At 40.9% G+C, this 19,392-nt stretch overlaps 1 protein-coding gene across 3 annotated transcripts; it reads right to left on the bottom strand.

Moving 5' to 3' along the window:
* Window positions 1–654: 654 nt before the first annotated feature.
* LOC120046788 (zinc finger protein 226-like) lies at window positions 655–13,481 on the bottom strand. Of its 3 annotated transcripts, XM_038992297.1 has the most exons (7): window positions 13,006–13,481; window positions 8,113–8,216; window positions 7,441–7,543; window positions 6,956–7,059; window positions 2,164–2,260; window positions 1,938–2,061; window positions 655–1,769 (listed from the first exon to the last, which is right to left on the bottom strand). In XM_038992297.1, exons 1-7 carry the CDS (start codon window positions 13,289–13,291, stop codon window positions 1,760–1,762), a joined length of 828 nt encoding a protein of 275 aa, XP_038848225.1. In that variant the 5' UTR covers window positions 13,292–13,481; the 3' UTR covers window positions 655–1,759. The 3 variants fall into 3 exon arrangements, with proteins under 3 accessions (XP_038848225.1, XP_038848223.1, XP_038848224.1); XM_038992295.1 differs by lacking the exon at window positions 1,938–2,061; XM_038992296.1 differs by lacking the exons at window positions 655–1,769; window positions 1,938–2,061; window positions 2,164–2,260 and having other exon boundaries at window positions 5,370–7,059.
* Window positions 13,482–19,392: the final 5,911 nt, after the last annotated feature.

Genomic DNA, 19,392 nt, shown 5'->3' with positions numbered 1-19,392 from the left:
GGTGCTTTTATATTGAAAATGTCAGAAATTCCAACAGCCTGGTATGATTAACTGTTGCTGACGAGACACTGGTTCTGCATCCTACTGGATGAGAGCCTGGAAAGTCAGGAATGTGGTGGCATTTCTTAAATTGTTCAAAAATGTGATATGTGAGCCTTTGTGGGATATCATTTTACTCGAGTGATTGGCTTGGACGAGTGTTTTTCCTAAAGAGGTAGTATTTTTTTTATATTACTAATAGTTGTAACAATCGCTGTTTGTATTGCACCTTTCATATATTGCTTACAGCACTTCTGAAATATGAATATTAAAAAGGTGCAATATGCAGAAATCACTCCGTCATTTCCTGGTTGCAAAAATTCGAATATTTCGACTAATTTCAGATTGTGACATAACAAGCAATGCATAGTGGAGAGAATTATTGTACCATCTAAACCGATGTGAAATATATTTTCAATAACCAAAAATATTATATTTTCAGCTGGTTGACGCTGATGTATAAAACCGAAAGTAAAAGACGTAAAAACGTAAGGACAGGAAGCATAGAAATGGCAGACATAGAACAGATCTACAACTTCTTAGACTTGCTTTCAATGAGAATGTCAAATCTATAACTTTGGTTTCTATGTGAATTTGGTTGTGTCGCCCAAAAAGTTACATATTGCTGCTTTAATGGAGGCACACACAAAAAACAAGACCAGTCATCAACTGTAAATGACAAATAGCCTAAAGACAAGTGTTCAGTCAAAATGTTAAAAAGTTGAATTATTCCTGACTAATTGTGTCCATGGTATACTCTGTGACAATACAATCTCCAGCATTTGAGCAACCTGAATGGTTTCGCTCTCTGTGAATTATAAGGTTGTGCTTCACAGCAAACCTCTCCCCAGACTGTATTCAGATGAAGGGTCTTTCTCCTGTATGAACACTCTTGTGTCTGATGAGATTACTTGCATCCGCAAACTGCTTTCCACACAATGGGCAAACAAATGGTTTCTCTCCCGTGTGGACGTTCTGATGTTTCTTCAGATAAACAGCTTGGCCGAACCTCTTCCCACACTGAGAGCAGCTGAAGGGTTTTTCTCCTGTGTGAACCCGCTGGTGAGACTGAAGATACTTTGGACAAGTGAAACTTTTTCTGCAGAAGCCACAAACAAACCGTTTTTCTCGCTTGCCAACCCCGTGTTGCATTTTATGTCCTGCCATGTAGCGTTGAACTATGCCCACCTTGGGCCTTGTTGTGTTCCCTCTAATATTTACTTGACTGTTAGAGAAACACCTCCCAGCAAGATTTCCAAAGTTTTCAGTAGTCTCATAAGAGATGCTGTTTTGTGGATGCAAATTATTACTGCTATCATTATTATAATAATCATTACTGCTAGATTTATATTTTTCTTCATAGGGTTCAGAATCAAGCATTGCAGACACTGGTTTCACATTGTGAGATTCAACAGCGAACAAATTGCTTTCCTCAGCTACGGAAGTCTGTTGTTGCTTTGTGTGAGCTTTGACATGAGTGGGGCTAATTTCCTCAGAATAAGAGCAAGCTGGATCCTCAGAATCTGTTTCAGTGCTGCTTTGTGTCCACAAGCCTGAGTATCCCTGCTTTCGTACGCGGTGTGCAACGTTCGTATGCTGAAACTTCTGGATCGTGCGCTCCCTCTCTTGGTCTGCGTTGATGTGCGGATCATAGTCCTCAAAGAGACTGTCGGTCTGAGTGTGTCCAATCACACCCCTTTTGTCTTCATCAGCACCTGATTCAACACTGCCTATAGAGAGGAAATAATTGATGAAATATACAAAATTGTGGATAATTGCCTTTCCTTGACTTTTGGAGAAATAATTCTAAGATGGAGTGGTATTTTTTAGTATAGATAAATCATCCATTCCATATGACTGGCATTTTACATTTTATTATAGGCCCGCATTGCACTTACTCTCCCTGAGCCGACAAAGTGAAAAATCTGTCGATCTGCCCTTGAGCAAGGCACTTAATCCTAATTGCTCCACGGTCGACGTTGAATGGCAGACCATGGCCTTGACCCCACTCGCCGAGGGTGTCTCAGGGAGAGTGGGATATGCAAAAAAACACATTTTCAATTCACACATGCGTAGTAATACACACTTGTGCATGTGTGAAATAGGACAAATATAAGAACCCACCTTTTATCCTTGAGTCATTCTGTAGGCTTATGGTGTCCTCCTGTCTTTCCTCTTTGAATTGGATGCACTCAGGCTTACTCATCTCCTTCACCATATACTGTAAGGGAACCAGATTCATCCTTTCTTAAAAGCTTTCAATAATATGACGTCTCATAGATAATTATGTTAGTACAGTCTGTATTGTTATAGAGGACGGCCTGCGGGATACCTGACGAGACTACGTCGGCGAGTGGATGAACCGCCTCTACCCTCCGTTCTATTGTCGAACGTTCAAGCACTGGAGAATAAACTGGACGAGCTCAGTTTGAGACTATCTTATCAATGTGATCTGAAGAACTGTAATATTCTATGTTTCTCCGAGCCATGGCTGACCAAGGACAAAATATATACAGTGCATTCAGAAAATATTCAGACCCCTTTACTTTTTCCACATTGTTACATTATAGCCTTATTCTAAAACTGATTAAATTGCTTATTTCCCCCCATCAATCTACACACAATACCCCATAATGACAAAGCAAAAATTGTTTAGACATTTTTGCAAATGTATTAAAAGTAAACAACTGAAATATCACGTTTACATAAGTATTCAGACCCTTTACTCAGTACTTTGTTGAAGGACCTTTGGCAGTGATTATAGCCTCGAGTCGTCTTTGGTGTGACGCCACAAGCTTGGCACACCTGTATTTGGGGAGTCTCTCCCAATCTAATCTGCAGATCCTCTCAAGCTCTGTCAGGTTGGATGGGGAGCGTCACTGCACAGCTATTTTTAGGTCTCTCCAGAGATGTTCGATCGAGTTCAAGTCCGGGCTCTGGCTGGGCCACTCAAGGACATTCAGAGGCTTGTCCCGAAGCCAGTCCTGCATTGTATTGGCTTTGTGCTTAGGGTCATTGTCCTGTTGGAAGGTGAACCTTCACCCCAGTCTGCTGTCCTGAACTCCCTGGCACAGGTTTTCATCAAGGATCGCTCTGTACTTTGCTCCATTCATCTTTCCCTTGATCCTGACTAGTCTCCTAGTCCCTGCCGCTGAAAAACATCCCCACAGCATAATGCTGCCCCCACCATGATTCACCATAGGGATGGTGCCAGGTTTCCTCCAGACGTGACTCTTGGCATTCAGGCCAAAGAGTTCAATCTTGGTTTCATCAGACCAGAGAATCTTGTTTCTCATGGTCAGAGTCTTTAGGTGCCTTTTGGCAAACTCCAAGCGGGCTGTCATGTGCCTTTTACTGAGGAGTGGTTCCGTCTGGCCATTCTACTATAAAGGCCTGGTTGGTGGAGTGCAGCAGAAACGGTTGTACTTCTGGAAGATTCTCCCATCTCCACAGAGGAATAGTGGACTGTGGAGCTCTGTCAGAGTGACTATCAGGTTCTTGGTCACCTCCCTGACCAAGGCCCTTCTCCGCCGATTGCTCAGTTTGGCCGGTCGGCCAGCTCTAGGAAGAGTCTTGGTGCTTCCAAACTTTGTCCATTTAAGAATGATGGAGGCCACTGTGTTCTTGGGGACCTTCGATGCTTCAGACATTTTTTGGCACCCTTCCACAAATCTGTGCCTCGACAGAATCCTGTCTCGGAGCTCTACGGACAATTCCTTCGACCCTCATGGCTTGGTTTATGCTCCGACATGCACTGTCAACTGTGGGACCTTATATAGACAGGTGTGTACCTTTCCAAATAATGTCCAATCAATTGAATTTACCACAGGTGGACTCCAATCAAGACATCAAGGATGATCAATGGAAACAGGATGCACCTGAGCTCAATTTCGAGTCTGACAGCAAAGGCTCTTGGTATTTTTATTTTATTAGGATCCCCATTAGCTGTTGCAAAAGCAGCAGCTACTCTTCCTGGAGTCCACACAAAACACAACATAATACATCAAATTAATAGACAAGAACTACATCAATTAAAAAATGTATTAAAAAGGCACGTTGCCTACATATCAATACATACACACAAACTATCTAGGTTAAATATGGGAGAGACTCTGAATACTTATGTAAATAAGATAGTTATGTTTCTTATTTTTAATAAATTAGCAAAAATGTCTAAACCTGTTTTTGCTTTGTCATTATGGGGTATTGTGTGTAGGTTGAGGGGAAAAATATTTAATCCATTTTAGAATAAGGCTGTAACGTACTGCATTTGAACTAGGGTGAAACCGTAGTAAACATTTCCCAGGTAAGAGATATTATACATTTTGTCACATTATTAGTCATCTACCTTCATAACAGCACAAGACTGTTTTACAGAATCTTCATCTTCTTTGCTTGAATGCTCCCCATCCCTGCAAAAGTTGTTCAACTCTTTGCCCACAGGACTTCCATTATATCAGCTACATGTAGCTGCATCTATCCACTGGCGGCAATGGAGGTGGTGGAGTGAAAGCCAGCAACAATCTGTACGACAAAGTCCCCCTCCAAAACTGATTAGGGTCTCTACTAACCAAACATACTGAGTATTTTCCACCCCAGTTTATCTGAGACAGGCAGTAAAATTATTCTCTACAGTAAAATATGTATTTTATATATATATATAGTACAACCCTTATTTTACCAGGTAAGTTGACTGAGAACACATTCTTATTTAAAGCAACGACCTGGGAAATAGTTACACGGGAGAGGAGATGAAGGAGGAAAGTAGGAAAGAATGCCTCCTACTGGCCCTCCAACACCACCTCCAGCAGCAGCTGGTCACATCCAGGGACCAACCCTGCTTAGCTTCTGTGGCAAGCCAGCAGTTGGATGCAGGGTGGTATGCTGCTGGCTGGCCATATACAGTGTGTTGCATTGTGGGCTATGGAAGGGGCAGAGTAAAAAGCCAGCAACACTTCCTATGACCCAGCTTTTTGTTCAAATTCATCTGTTTTGTATACTAGGGGCTATAGTAGTTTTATGGACATACAATCAATATTTTTTCCTGTACAGTGCAATATTTGTATGTGCTGTATATAGAAATGTGTTATTCTTTATTTGACCCTGGAACATGTTTTAAAAGCCCAACTTTAATGCAAATTTCACTTAAATATGAGTCATTAATGTTTAGACCATTTTCATATATCATGAATAAATACAGGTTATTGACACTTCTACTATTACGTGGGAGACTTTTGAAGATTTCAGAAATTACATGATCCGGAAGTGCTTCTTTAGGGTTGCTGACGAGAAGCTGGTTCTGCATCCTACTGGATGAGAGTCAAGAAAGTCAGGAATGTGGCCTTTTTCTTAAAATTGTTTATTTCACAAAAACATCAATTTTCAGGGGCAATTCTGAAAAAAATCATATGTGCAACAGAATAATTATCACAAAAATGTCATAAATGAGCCTTTGCGAGATAGCATTTGACTAGAGTGATTGGCTTGGAGGAGTGTTTTTCCTAAAGAGAGGTAGCATTTTTTACATTAACAATAGTTGTAACTGTTTGTACGGCACCTTTCATATATTGCTTGCAGTACTTGAAATATTAATATTAATGGACGCACACAAATTATTTGTTGATTCCATTGTTTTTGTTTCGTTATAAGACTACTCCTAAACTGTAAATGACAAATAGCCTACAGACAAAAATGTGTTCAGTCAAAAAGTTAAAAAGTAGAATTATTCATGATCGTGTTCCTGGTATACTCAGTGACAATACATCTCCAGCACTTGAGCAACCAGAATGGTTTCTCTATAGGTGAAGTGTAAGGTTGTGTTTCGCAGTAAGCTCCTCACCCAGACTGTATGCAGATGGAGGGTCTTTCTCCTGTGTGAACAGTTGTGTCTGACGAGACACCTTGAGTCCGCAAACCAATTTTCACACAGTGGGCTGAGGATGAGTGATAAACAACTTCAATGATATAAGTTACAAAAACACTCATTCAAAAGTGTATGGAATACTTTTTGGATGATCATCTCCTTCAGTCGAGCCCCCAATTATTTTTTTTTGTTCAAGCTGGGCTGGAGCACGTTTGGGTATGCTTTCACTCACTGAAAAGTGGTTGGTAAAATACTTTCTTCTCCATCGTGGACACTGATGTGTCTCTTGAGATGATTGGCCGATATGAAAGTCTTTCCACACTGTGGGCATCTGAACTGCTTGCATCCTGTGTGTACGCTCAGGTGGACTTTGAGGTGCCCCGACTGGGCGAAGCGCTTGCCGCAGTGGCTGCAGCCGTAGCGTCTCTCCCCTGTGTGAACGCTCTGGTGTCGCTTGAGGTTGCTGGAGTCGGAGAAGCGCTTCCCGCACTGCATGCAGCTGAACGGCTTCTCCCCGGTGTGAACCCTAAGGTGTGTCTTGAGGTTCTTCAGACAAGCCAAAGTCTTACCACAGAAACTACAAATGAACCGGTTACCTGCTGTGCCGTCTTGGTTGTAATTCACAGCGTCGTTATTATGACTGTCATGGGAGACCCAACCATCCGTCATTACCAAGGCATTGGATCCAGTCTCCATGCCTTTTCGCACAGTCATGTGAGGCTCATCTGAGGGCAACGGCACCCTCTGTCTATTATCTCTGTAAGCTACAGGTTGTTTGTGCTCAGTTATGGAGTGACTCACCTTGTTCATCGAAAAGGGAAAACTATTCTCTGAATCAGAATTAAGAGGTACAACATCCACATGAGAGTAAGAGCACTCGGGAAGATCAGCCCCAGGACCCTGGGTGCTAAGAGTCCCAAGTTGTCTGGGGGGCTCAAACATCATACAATCAAAGCCTGCATGGTCAAGTATTCCATCACCATCTTCCAATGCTGGGGTTTGAGATCTTTTGTTCACACTCAGGTTTTCATTGTTGTCGGTTTCGCCACTCACCCATTTACAAGAGCTGGCATTCTCCTGTTTGCTGATTGGTTGAGTAGCCTCTGTGACGATGTTGGAATGCCTTTCTCCTCCATCAATGCTATGATTTAAAGCTCCTACAAAATCAACAACAGTATGTGAATCACTATGAACTGGATGCTCATGAAGGTTATCAAATATCACAAATCTGTCAAAGGATGAGCCATTTATAGTCTATAAGAAAGCCAAAACTATTGGCATGAAATCGGTTGTACTTATAATTAAATCAATTTATGAATTGTATGCAGTCTAACATTATTGCAATCATTTTACATGACAGTATTAATTTATTGTGTTTTTTTCCCCCAATATAACATTTAGATGTATTCATATTTATGGGAAAAGGATAAATGGTACAGCCCAGAACCTAAGTGGAGTGAGATGTGTGTAATACAAAAACAATTCCCCCAAAAGGCACAATGAAAACACTTGATTAAGCCCGTTTCCCATTTAATTACCGGTACTCAATCTCTCTCGTTGGTCATGATTGTCCCAGGCTTCTTCCCGCCTCTCCTCTTTGATGGTAAGTGATTTGGGCTTTACCTCATCCAACGCAGCAGGCTGTTGGACACAAGGTTGGGTAAAATCAATTGGGATGCAAGATATAATTAAGCAATAAGGCCCGAGGAGGTGTGGTATATGACCAATATACCACGGCTAAGTGCTGTTCTTACACACAACTCAACGTGGAGTGCCTGGACACAACCCTTAGCTGTGGTATATTAGCCCTATATCACAAACCCCCGAGGTGCCTTATTTCTATTATGAACTGGTTACCAACGTAAAACAAAAATAAATGTTTTGTCATACCCTTGGTATATAGTCTGATATACCATGGCTGTCAGCCAATCAGCATTCAGGGCTGGAACCACACAGTTTATAACTGGGAATAATCTACTAACTGTGAGAAAATGTACTCTGAACACGTCACAGTCATAAAGACAGCTGAAAAAAATGTAGCACAAGAACACTAACAGAACAGTAAACAGATAAAACAGGATCACTTGATTGCAAAAATACCACTAGCATGGGTAGGCTATATGTCATATTTACATTCAGACCTAGGTTGTGTTGATAACCACTGAAATATTAGGCTGCCCTTTCTGAAACAAGTGTGGACAAATGCTTACCTTTCTCTGTGTGGTAGTCTGTCCAGTATCACCTGAGGACTTTCCGTCCCTAAAAAGGCTGGTGACCAACTGGGAATCAACTGCTCTCTGACATTGTACCTCACCTAAAATGAGCAGACAAGGGACATTGTTTACATACACACACAACACACTTTATCAATGGTGTCTTGATAAGTTCATTTCTAAATTGATGTAACCAATAAATGTAGCTACTATATGTTCTATAGTGCTCGCCAGCTTGTAGTCCTAAAAAAACAGAAATTAGTCACCTCTGGTTCTTCAGCCATTCCCATTGGGGAATGGGATTTTGGGATAAACAACTAAAATAAAGGTCTGAGGTTAACACAGGCTTAGGAGATCGTATACGTTTTGTTCTATGGGATAATAGACAGTTAACATGAACTTTAGGAATTGTGAAGCCTTTATGTCAGGGGTGTCAAACTCATTCCATGGAGGGCCTAGTGTCTGCAGGTTTTTGGTTTTTCCTTTCAATGAAGCCCTAGACAACAAGTTGTGGGGAGTTCCTTAATAATTAGTGACCATAATTCATCAATCAAGTACAAGGGAGGAGCGAAAACCTGCAGACACTCGGCCCTCCGTGGAATGAGTTTGACACCTGTGCTTTATGTGTTGGTTTTGATTACAAAAGTGACGTTAGCTGATGAAGATTCTCAGAACAAAACGTATCAGATCTCCTAAGCATGTGTTTATCCCCAAAAATACATATACACTAATTGCAACAAAATAAATCAAATTCGTTTCCCCATAGGGTTTGGCCAATGAGCAGGGTCTTGCAAAATTGGGCTACTTTGTAAACGATGTTGTGGGTGAAAATGTATTGGTCGCGGGTTGCAGGTTTTTGGGCTACTTCTAAATTGCATTTCTCTTTAATTATTATATATTTTTTATTTCACTGTTACCTGCTGCTGCTGACAATCAGGCAGTGAGGCAGGCTGTTGTTGAGTGCGTGAGTAATTGAGTGGTGGGCCGGAGTTGAGAGAGCGCTGCAGCAGGTAGTCATGACAAGTGATGTGAGAAACTAACTAATTAACTAGCTAGCTACATACTTCTCCCTCATAATTCTTCTTTGCCTCGCTTGTTGTATCCTGACCGCCGCTAGACCTACCAATCATTACTAGAGCCAACACAGGAAAGGTGAGAAACAATCATCCAACAGTTTCAGAGAGAGGTTCGAACGATGTACTTTCTCTCTGGGTATGTAGCCAGGGCTCGAAATTGAGGTTGTCCCGTCGACGATAAAAAAATATGTAGTTCTGAGACGATAGATCCAAAACGCATACAACTACTGTACAATTTTAAAAGCAATGCGGCAAATGCGCAACAAATCAGAAGGTTTAGCTTAAAATGTTGATAAACTATTATTTTGTTCACATTATAAGCACAGAAATGCACACACAGAAGTAGCCTAGGCTACGCGTGAATGTTCCAAAATGCAATTAGCAGGAAAACACAGTTCTACAAAAATAAAGATATAAAAATAAATGCACTGCACATGTGAGCAGGTTTGGTGTGACAAATATGAAAATATCAGTTAGAAAATTAGAAAGAGGGGAAATCTAAAGATGCAACAACTAGCTTGGGTTACTAATATGACTAGGATTTTGTCTTTGCCTTGTGGAAAATAGAGAAAGTTGATTTGAAAACCAATAGAACATAGAAATGCTGGTTTCTATGGCATAAGGACGTTTTTATAAACAATTCCCTCAACATTTCTATGATCTGATTTTGGCTATAGGGTACTTTGAAACAAGCTTAGATATGCCTAAAAAAGGACAACTTACAGGTTTTAAACAATTACCTTTATGGTTAAATAGTTTCAAAATGCTGACTGCCTCCATTCAGATTTCAAGGTGTGTGACGTGTGCAGTGCGCAACAGGCAATGTCCTTCACTCCGCTCTTGTGACCATTTGATCTAAACTAACTGTGCCTCGAGAAAGCAATGTCAACAGAATCAAACCTTTAGACGTTAATGTGTTAATTACAATACTTGATAATTGTCAAACATGACTGGCGTTCAGCCTATATTTAAGTGTCATTAAGTTTGCCTACATTTTCTAGTGTCCCTCATGTCAGCGTCAGTGTGGACATGAGAGGCTGTAGGCAATATGCATATAACCTAGGTGACATTTTTACGAGGGCTAATAATGTATCTACATTTATGTAAAATAGATGGAAATACTATTCCAATGACCTTTTTAGATGCAATTTTTGTTATGTGCATTTCTGGCTCAGTTGACAGCCCCATTGGTCTATTTCGGGAGTAGTCTACTCTTATTAGCCTTTTAAATCACTGTGAATGACATAGGTCCTAGAGTAGGCCCATGTTGGCATATCAATGTTTTTTTGTTTTTTTTAGTATTTTATTATGGGACATTCATCTTCAGTTTGGGACAGTTTAAATTGCACTTCCGGATGATTCTGGGACAGTGATGAAAAAAGTTAGTCGAGCCTAGCCGACTCAATTCCACAATTAACGATGGAGTTGAGCAGCAACTAGTGTGGGCGGACTGGAGCTCCGATGTCACATAAAATGAAGTTTTATGAAAAATGACTGATTTCAGCATCCAAAGAATAGCCCGCCCGCAATTAACAGAGCTCCAGTCCCCTCATACTAGTCGCCACTCAACTAATATAACGCATGCTCCACTCTCAAGTTGAACTTGTTGACTGATGCCAAGGCGGAGGCTGCTAAGGATGCAGTTGCAGACCAGAAGACTGCAGCCAAGGAAGCACCGATCCACACCTGCCCTGTCTGTTGGGTGAGTAGTGTTTGTTGGTACTGTATGTGCTTTTAGGTTCCTCTCCATGTGTAGGCTATTGGACTGGACTGTGTGGCACAGTCTGTTATATGTGTAGTAGTTTGTTGAATCATATTGCTTAGTTTATCATTTGTGTAAACTTTCAAGTCAATCGAAGCCACAGATTAACTTCCTCCATGTTGTACTTGACCTTTATAGATGCAGACCCGAAGACATTCAAGCAGAACTTTGAGAGCAAGCATTCCAAGTCTCCAATGGTCCCAGTACTGGTTGACGTGCAGGCCTAAGTGACCACACACTCAAATGAACCTACAGCTGGGGTAAGATTCTTCCATTATTCACACACTAGACAGTGTGAACCACCATGTCAACAAAATTCTGTCCTCAATGCTTAAGTTGTATTGTGTATGGCTCTTTTTGTGGAAATGCTGTGATCAGTCAACGTCTTTAATGTGATTCACAGACACACAATGACCACGATTTGAAGGCTGCAATGGAGTTGGAATGTTGTCGAGGGACACGTGCTGAGACCCCGAGTATAACTGGACATGGGCCGGATATGTGACAACAACCTAAAAGGGGTGCAGAATCAAACCATTTTATATTTATTCCATGGCCAACAATCCCTCTAGCTAGCCCTTATTCCACATGGCCTTTTATGCCCCATGGTCCCTCAACTTCGGACCTCTCCATCTTCTCTATAAACCCACCCTACATTCACCCATTTTCCCTATGCTGCTTCTTTCACTTGTTGTTCTCCTGATTTGATAACATCTAGACTCAGTAACACGTTTAAAAGTGTTGCTGTGTACTACTGTTTTTGCTACTTTTTTCCCCACCTGTGTAATGCTGTCCTGCTGCTTATTCTGGGGTTTTGACAATGCAGTGTCAAATGTGCTGCTCACAATTGACAGCAGCAAAATGGACCTGTTAAATTGACAAGAAGGGTGTTGATATAGCTGCTTTTAGGCATGGCTACCTTGTTGAGTCTGTTAAGTGCGTTTCTCATTCTACTTGAGTTGACACAGTATTTTATATTTAACCTACCGTAGCCATTTTTTTTGTAACTCCATTTTTAACTCACCCACCATAAATCACAATATGCTGTTTTACATTGTGTTATTTGTGATGGTCTTAATTCCCAAAATGGACAAGCAGAAGAATCTGTGCACGCTCGGATAGTAATAATAGTTAATATGGGGCTCTTCAATGTCCCAGGTTTGTGGCATTGAATCTTTACTTCAAATTAGATGTTTATGTTATGTATGCATTGTTCACCATTTCGATTTCTTTAAAACAATGTAATTGTTGGAGTTCAGGTGTTTGAGTGACTAGGTGCATTCTTGTCAAATAAATATGCGTATTCATTCATGATTATAGATGCATTCTGCAATGAGTTAATCTTGCTTTGAATCTGCAACAGAACATGTCAACAAGTTAGTTTTGAATTGCTTTATGCAGCAATTCAATGGATCAAGGTTGCTAGTAGTTACTAGCCGACAGCAAATGTGTCAGCTAGAGAATGTGCCGGAGCGTGCAGAAATTTGTAGTCTTGCATGTCTACTTTGATGCTAATTAGCATTTTCGAATCTGAGAGTAAATAGGGCGGAACATATTTATAAAAGTCACCTTGTCCGAGAGATTTAGTTTTCAAAACGTCACGCCAGGCACGCAAGTGGATCTGAAATCCCCTATGAGAATTAATAGTGAAAAAACAAACTATTTCCGTGTTGACCACTAGATTGTATGGGTATTATGACGTGTCCACTGTGGGGCACTATTCCGATGGGGGAAATGATTGGGTTTTGGGATAAACGTTGGTAAGGTCTGGGTTTAACACAGGTTTAGGCGATATTATACGTGTTGGTCTATAAGAAAATATCAGTCCGTTAACATTACCTTTATGAATTATGAAGCCTTTGTGCTTTTTTATATTACATAAATGTTTTAAAAAGTGACTGATGAAGATTATCTCATAGAACAAAACGTATAAAATGTACGCCTGTAGACATTTTCGGCGTTAATCCAAAAACGGTATTAATTTCCCATAGGCGGTTAGTGCCTACAAAAAGACGCCATTACTATTGCTCTCTATTGGAACGCTAATCTTACCGCTTGATGTCCTTTTCGATTCCATGCCAACGTGAGTTCGAAAGCGACTGTGCGCGAGGATTGAGTTTCCCATTCCCGCTCTCATGGCACTCGCACGAGACACTTTCAGCTCCATCATCCGTAGTTTTCTCCTCAACGCTTCATTCTCCTTCTGTCCTTGAGATATCTCCAAATGCAGGACCGCATAGCCATTGTCAACAAGCTCGCAGATTTCAGCCACGGCCGCGTTAGCCAAAACCTCCATGATGGAGGCTAGCTGAGTGTGAAAGGCAACGGAATTTGCCATTATTGGATTGAAAATGCCCTCAGAATAAGTAATTGTTATTGGGTGAAGTGTAGAAGAAATAGGCTGTTGAAACGTATAGATGCCGACGACTCGAAGTCAAATGTAGTGCAGCAAGACTAAAATGTCAAAAAAGTCCCGGCAGTATTTCGTCATGATCTGGCCGTCACTAATACAGACGGGAAGCGATTCAGCGTCTCGTCCACTTTGACCACAGATACAACAATTAGCCAGATATTTCACCGGATGTATAAATGTGAAGCATCCGGTTCGCGTGTCCACTCACTACCAGAAGAAGCCCAGTGTGAGATAATGGCGCGAGATGGATTTTGGCCAACGTTCTGCAAATTTTCTCATCGATTAAACATTTGATCACCATACAGTATTCAGTTTCTAAAACTAGAATTTGTAACAGAGTGCTGTGTGATTTGTATGCATGACCCTTTGCGTTGTTTTTGTGTGCAAGAATTGAGATATTACACACGCCACTTCAGAGTAGGCGTTCCCTAACGCAAATGTGCAAATAAATGCTAGAACGCGCCAATAGAATCTCACTAGCTCGTGCTTGGCTCTGCCCACCTCATTGCTTGCTCTTCTCACGATTTTTCATTTTTATCAATTGGAAACGACAGGCTCTGGTCTATCTTGACGGTTTCGTCAGCAACATTATACATGTAACGTTACTTCCGGAATTAAGGACATTTTCAAAATAAACGTCCACCACGTAATAGTATAAAATTATAATTAACCTGTATTTATTCATGAAATGAAAACGTGTCTATACATTAACAATGATACATATTTGTTCATTTTTAAGTGATATTTGCAACACATTTGGGTAAAAAATATTTTCCACGGTCAAATAAATTCCCCAAATGCTGTTTATGAAATACATTGGTTTAAACTAAACTATTCTGCTGAAGTAAATATGGGTTGGTATTACTCATTATGGTCTGTAAAATCTATATAGGATGTTCTTTCATAGGAGTTGAGGTTTATATGCCCAGCAACACTTTCTACTCCACCATCTCCATTGGTCCCAATGCAATACACTGTAGACTGATAAATTACATAGTGGCTTATAGAGGGAAAAAACGATTTTATGTGCAGAGGTAAAAGTGTTTTCGGGAGTACTTAGTGCAGTCAGTAGAAATCACCTTCAAACGACCCAGTGCTGTCCATGGTCCTGACGTCAACACATAAGCAAACTTTTTAGTCAAAACGAAAATCTTGTTTATTTACAATTCATTCGCAATAAATATCAAGCAGGCTATAGGTACACCATCACTAGTCACCAATTTTATAAAATGTGTCAGTTAAAATTAATGGTCAAACTACCTCTAGGATACATTCATTCATTACACTCCATTTCATAAAATGTTTTGGCAAAAAAATCATGATCTAACACACTTTGATGCATTCGTTCGTTTCAATCATCCATTTCAATAAATGTGTCAGTTAAAAATGTATGGTCTGACACAGTCTATGATACATTCAGTCATTAGAATCACTCATTGAATAAATCCATTAAAGTAGTGATGGGCACCAGTATGGAAATACGATAACAATATCAGTTGAGATTCATGGTACATACATTGCAACTGAAGTTTTCTGTGAAGTCCAGACAACTGCTTGCAGATTGCCCATGGGCCAGATGTGTTCTGCTGGCATAAATCTACTTAACCAGTTTAAATACGATGGGAAGCCCATCTACAGTTGATGTCCCATCAGCAAAAAATGAAGTATGCTAAGCAGCCCGTTTTTGTTATAGTGTTCATTTTTTTTGTTAAGCAGTCTGTGTCATGTGTGCTTTTTTACAGTTAACAGGAAGAATAAACCAATATCACGATATGCCTTGCTCATATCGATATCAGGTATTGATATCATATCGAATTATCCATATTGGTGCCCACCACTACATTAAATAAAAAACATTTATATTGAAATATTATTTAATTATTAAGGATATAGCTTAATTTCATCAGTGTGCTGTATAATTCAAACTTAAAACCTTAACTTCCTTCAACTAAGTAATTTCCTCTCTGATAACTCATGTAACACATAGTCTCGCATGCCATTGTGAAAAAGTGTATCCACATTGCCCTCTTATAAGACTGCTTTAGAGAACAAGCACACAAACACCACAACTGCTGTTTTTTTAAAAGGCAGAGGCTGCGGATCCGACTTTTCTGGACCCCGCTTCTCGGCGGTGCAAATAGGCCTACCCATGAGAACTTTTTAAAATACCTACCACTTCTTTCTGAAAGGACCCTCTCCCATTCGTCAGAAGCAGGTTCTTTACCCTCAAAAGTTTGTACATTTTGCATATTAAGTTGACAGTCTGAGGGTTTTCTCTGAGCAGTTGACATTCCCCATTTAAACTCTCAACAGGCAATAGGTTTTGTACCTGAGCCTTATTTACATTATCTCTTTGTAAAAAAAATATATTTTTACCTTGTCACAAACAATAGAATGTATAACTGTGTCACAGTCCCCTTTAAGACTAAATCCATTTTGCAATGGCTCTACTTAACTTGTCATGATTCTGAGTTGCATAGAAAAGTAGAAGATTCAACATCCTTTTTGACTATCTGGAGAGTCAACAAAATCTTTGCTGTTTGCTGTTATTTTGTGATTTACAGAAACAAAACAGTTTGGGGTTTCTTGTGCTGTGTGACACATTCCTCACCATATTTACATTTCACTGCATTTCTCCTCCTCACTGTGTTTGATTGGTGTATAAGTATCAATTATACTGAACAAAAATATATATGCAACATGCACCATTTTCAAATATTTTACTGAGTTACAGTTCATAAGGAAATCTGTCAATTGAAATAAATTCATTAGGCCCCAATCTAAGAATTGCACTGGCAATTGCACGCTCCCTCAAAACTTGAGACATCTGTGGCATTGCGCTGTGTGACAAAACTGCACATTTTAGAGTGGCCTTTTATTGTCCCCAGAACAAGGTGCACCTGTGTAATGATCATGCTCTTTAATCAGCATCTTGATATGCCACACCTATCAGGTGGATGGATTATGCTCATGACAGGTTGCCACAACGCCTTCTTTCCACTATAAGATTTGTCATACTGGAAGCAGAAGAGTTTATCTTCGGCTTTGCTATGAACACACAGCATGTGCAATCTCAGCTTTGTTTTGTCAGTGGTTTAGTGGTTAGAGCATTGGGCCAGTAACCGAAAGGTTGCTGGATCAAATCCCCAAGCTGACAAGGTAAACATCTGTCATTTTGCTCTTGAACAAGGCAGTTAACCCACTGTTCCCCGGTTTGCCGTCATTGTAAATAAGAATTTGTTCTTAACTGACTTGCCGAGATAAATAAGAAAAGAAAATACCAGCTGATCCATTTCTATTTTTGGGGGGTCTGCGAACATCCTTCTGCACAGAGCACAGAAGAGTGGGTTGGGGGTGAGTTCTTGTGCACTTAGTGTTATTAGGAACATTCATTTCTTCTCACAATGAGGACATGTTGTGAGGGTGCAGATCTGAGTGGGATCTCATGTGAACTTTCATGCTGCTAGATTTTGGCAAACGCTTTTTGCAAATGCGGCATACTTTTACTGTTTGTGTGTTTTGGTCTGGCTAGGTTGCTAAATGGGTTGTAAGATGGGTCCTGTGGTGTACTGGTGGCCTCGAGGAGTTCCACAGGACAGCTCGGTGTCCTCTCCTTCAGGTTTCTGGACTGTTTCGCTGGACATCTGAGTCCATGTCATCACTAGCTGGCAATCTGCTATGCAATTGTTTGAAGACACATTTAAGACTGTGTTTCTCCAAGCTTTGTGGGTCCTTGTATCTCTTATCACACATTAGACAATGACGGGGGCGCTCTTCTGAGGTTATGTGGTTTGGGGGAATCTTGTCGTGGCTGACAGCTCCTGCTCAACAGGTGTTGATGGAGGACGAACTCTGAGGTTTGCTGATAATGGGAGATTGTGAGATTTCTGCTTTGCCCTGGATGACTCGTCTTTTCCCCCTGCATATGGTTGTTGCAGTGTACTACCAGATAGCTCTGGGTCTTTCTGTCCCATAGCTGAAGGACTAATGCTCTCTCCAGAGGGAATCTACCCTGGTTGCCCTTTCTCAATCAGTCAAGCCTCTTTGTGAACCATCATGGTGTTTAAGTACTTTCTGTAAGTTATTGTACAATTACTAGAATGGTAGGGGTGATCCTGGGAATGGGTCTTCAAGTGCCTTGACATGTCTGAAGCACTTGTTCGAAATTTCAGGTCCTTCATCTTTGCCTTCAAGCTGCTTGGGTATTTCACCTTTAGGTTTTGACACAACTACTTAACACACATTTTGATGATGTCTCGTCTGATCAAAATGGCACTGGGAGCGCTTCCTACACCGAAATGGACGCTCCCTTGTGTAGGTTTTCTGGTGCCATCTCATGTCTGCAACTCGACTAAAAGTCTTCCCACAGATTGGGAATTTCATGAATGTATAATCTTCAGGAAATTGAGTTTTGGTTTGTTTCTGTTCTTGTGCAAGAAATGTCTCCATCTTCAGCCCTCTGTTTCTTCTTAATGGTCTTAGGCAATAATATCAGGTTAGTAGTATCAACCCTTTATAGATCCACTGAGGGCTGGTAAAACACAGAGGATATGATCACATTAGACATGATGTTGAATATGCTAAGCATTTGTTCTCCATGACTTCCACTGGCTTTGTGTCTTTATTTTAGGCTTTCTGAAAGATCTCTTCCTTTTGACACTTAAATCTTCATAAGTCTGCGCCACCCCATCTGCCCCAATAACCATCACTGTTTCGTACCTGGAGTCCACCTCTTCAACAATATCTTCCGTCTCATCTTTTACTGGTCCAATCCCCACAACCTTCTCTTCTTCATTACCGGCATGAACCTCCATGTCCTCATGGTCCACAGGGTCAGCAAACTCTATAGATAGTTTGTTGTTTCTCTCACATTCCACCCTCTCCTCTCTTTCTACTACATCCATACTTGTCCCCGGTTCCATCTCTGTGTACTCTGTCAGTGTTGCAGAGTCCACCTCCAACTCTTTGGTGAATGTATCCATGAAGACATTCAAGGATGATACAGGTGTTTCTGATTCTGTCTGTTCTGTTGCAATCACCCTTTCTACAGGAGGGAGACAGAGAGCAGAGAGAATACAGTCCCCAACAGTGGAAGACAGAGTATCTAGAAAAGGAAGATGATTAATGAAAGACAATGGTTAAATAGAGAATAAATGTCAATGTCCCTTACATCTACACTGAACAAAAATATAAAGGCAACATGCAACAATTTCAAAGATATTACTGAGTTACAGTTCATACAAGGAAAGTCAGTGAATTGAAATGCGTTGGGCCCTAATCTATGGATATGACATGACTGGGAATACAGATATGCATCTGTTGTTCACATACACCTTAAAAAAAAGTAGGGGCGTGGATCAGAAAACCAGTCCGCTTCTGGTGTGACCACCATTTGCCTCATGCAGCATGACACGTCTCCTTCGCATAGAGTTGGTCAGGCTGTTAATTGTGGCCTGTGAAATGTTGTTCCACTCCTCTTCAGTGACTGTGTGAAGTTGGTGTATATTGGCGGGAACTGGAACACACTGTCCCATATATCCAAAGCATCCCAAACATGCTTAAATGGGTGACATGTCTGGTGAGTATGTAGGCCATGGAAGAACTGGGACATTTTCAGCTTCCAGGAATGTGTACAGATCCTTGCGACATGAAGCTGTACATTTTCATGCTGAAACATGAGGTGATGACGGTGGATGAATGGCACAACAATGGGCCTCAGGATCTCGTCACGGTATCTCTGTAAATTCATATTGCCATCGATAACATGCAATTGTGTTCGTTGTCCGTTGCTTCTGCCTGCCCATACCATAACCCCACCGCCACCATGGGGCACTCTGTTCACAACATTGACATCAGCAAACCGCTCGCCCACACGATGCCATAAACAATGTCTGCCATCTGCCCGGTAAAGTTGAAATAGGGATTAATCCATGAAGAGCACACTTCTCCAGTGAGCCAGTGGCCATCGGAGGTGAACATTTGCCCACTGCAGTCGGTTACAATGCCAAACTGCAGACAGTGAGACT

The sequence above is a fragment of the Salvelinus namaycush genome, chromosome 4, assembly GCF_016432855.1.
Source record: "Salvelinus namaycush isolate Seneca chromosome 4, SaNama_1.0, whole genome shotgun sequence".
NCBI lineage: Eukaryota > Metazoa > Chordata > Actinopteri > Salmoniformes > Salmonidae > Salvelinus > Salvelinus namaycush.
This window is presented reverse-complemented; position numbering and strand designations above follow the sequence as displayed.

Coding starts and splice junctions, on each gene's coding strand:
- LOC120046788 (XM_038992295.1), bottom strand. CDS start 13,291: ATGGCAAATTCCGTTGCCTTTCACACTCAGCTAGCCTCCATCATGGAG. Junction 8,217..13,005: donor ATCGAAAAGGACATCAAGCG/GTAAGATTAGCG, acceptor TGCTCATTTTAG/GTGAGGTACAATGTCAGAGA. Junction 7,544..8,112: donor AGACTACCACACAGAGAAAG/GTAAGCATTTGT, acceptor TGTGTCCAACAG/CCTGCTGCGTTGGATGAGGT.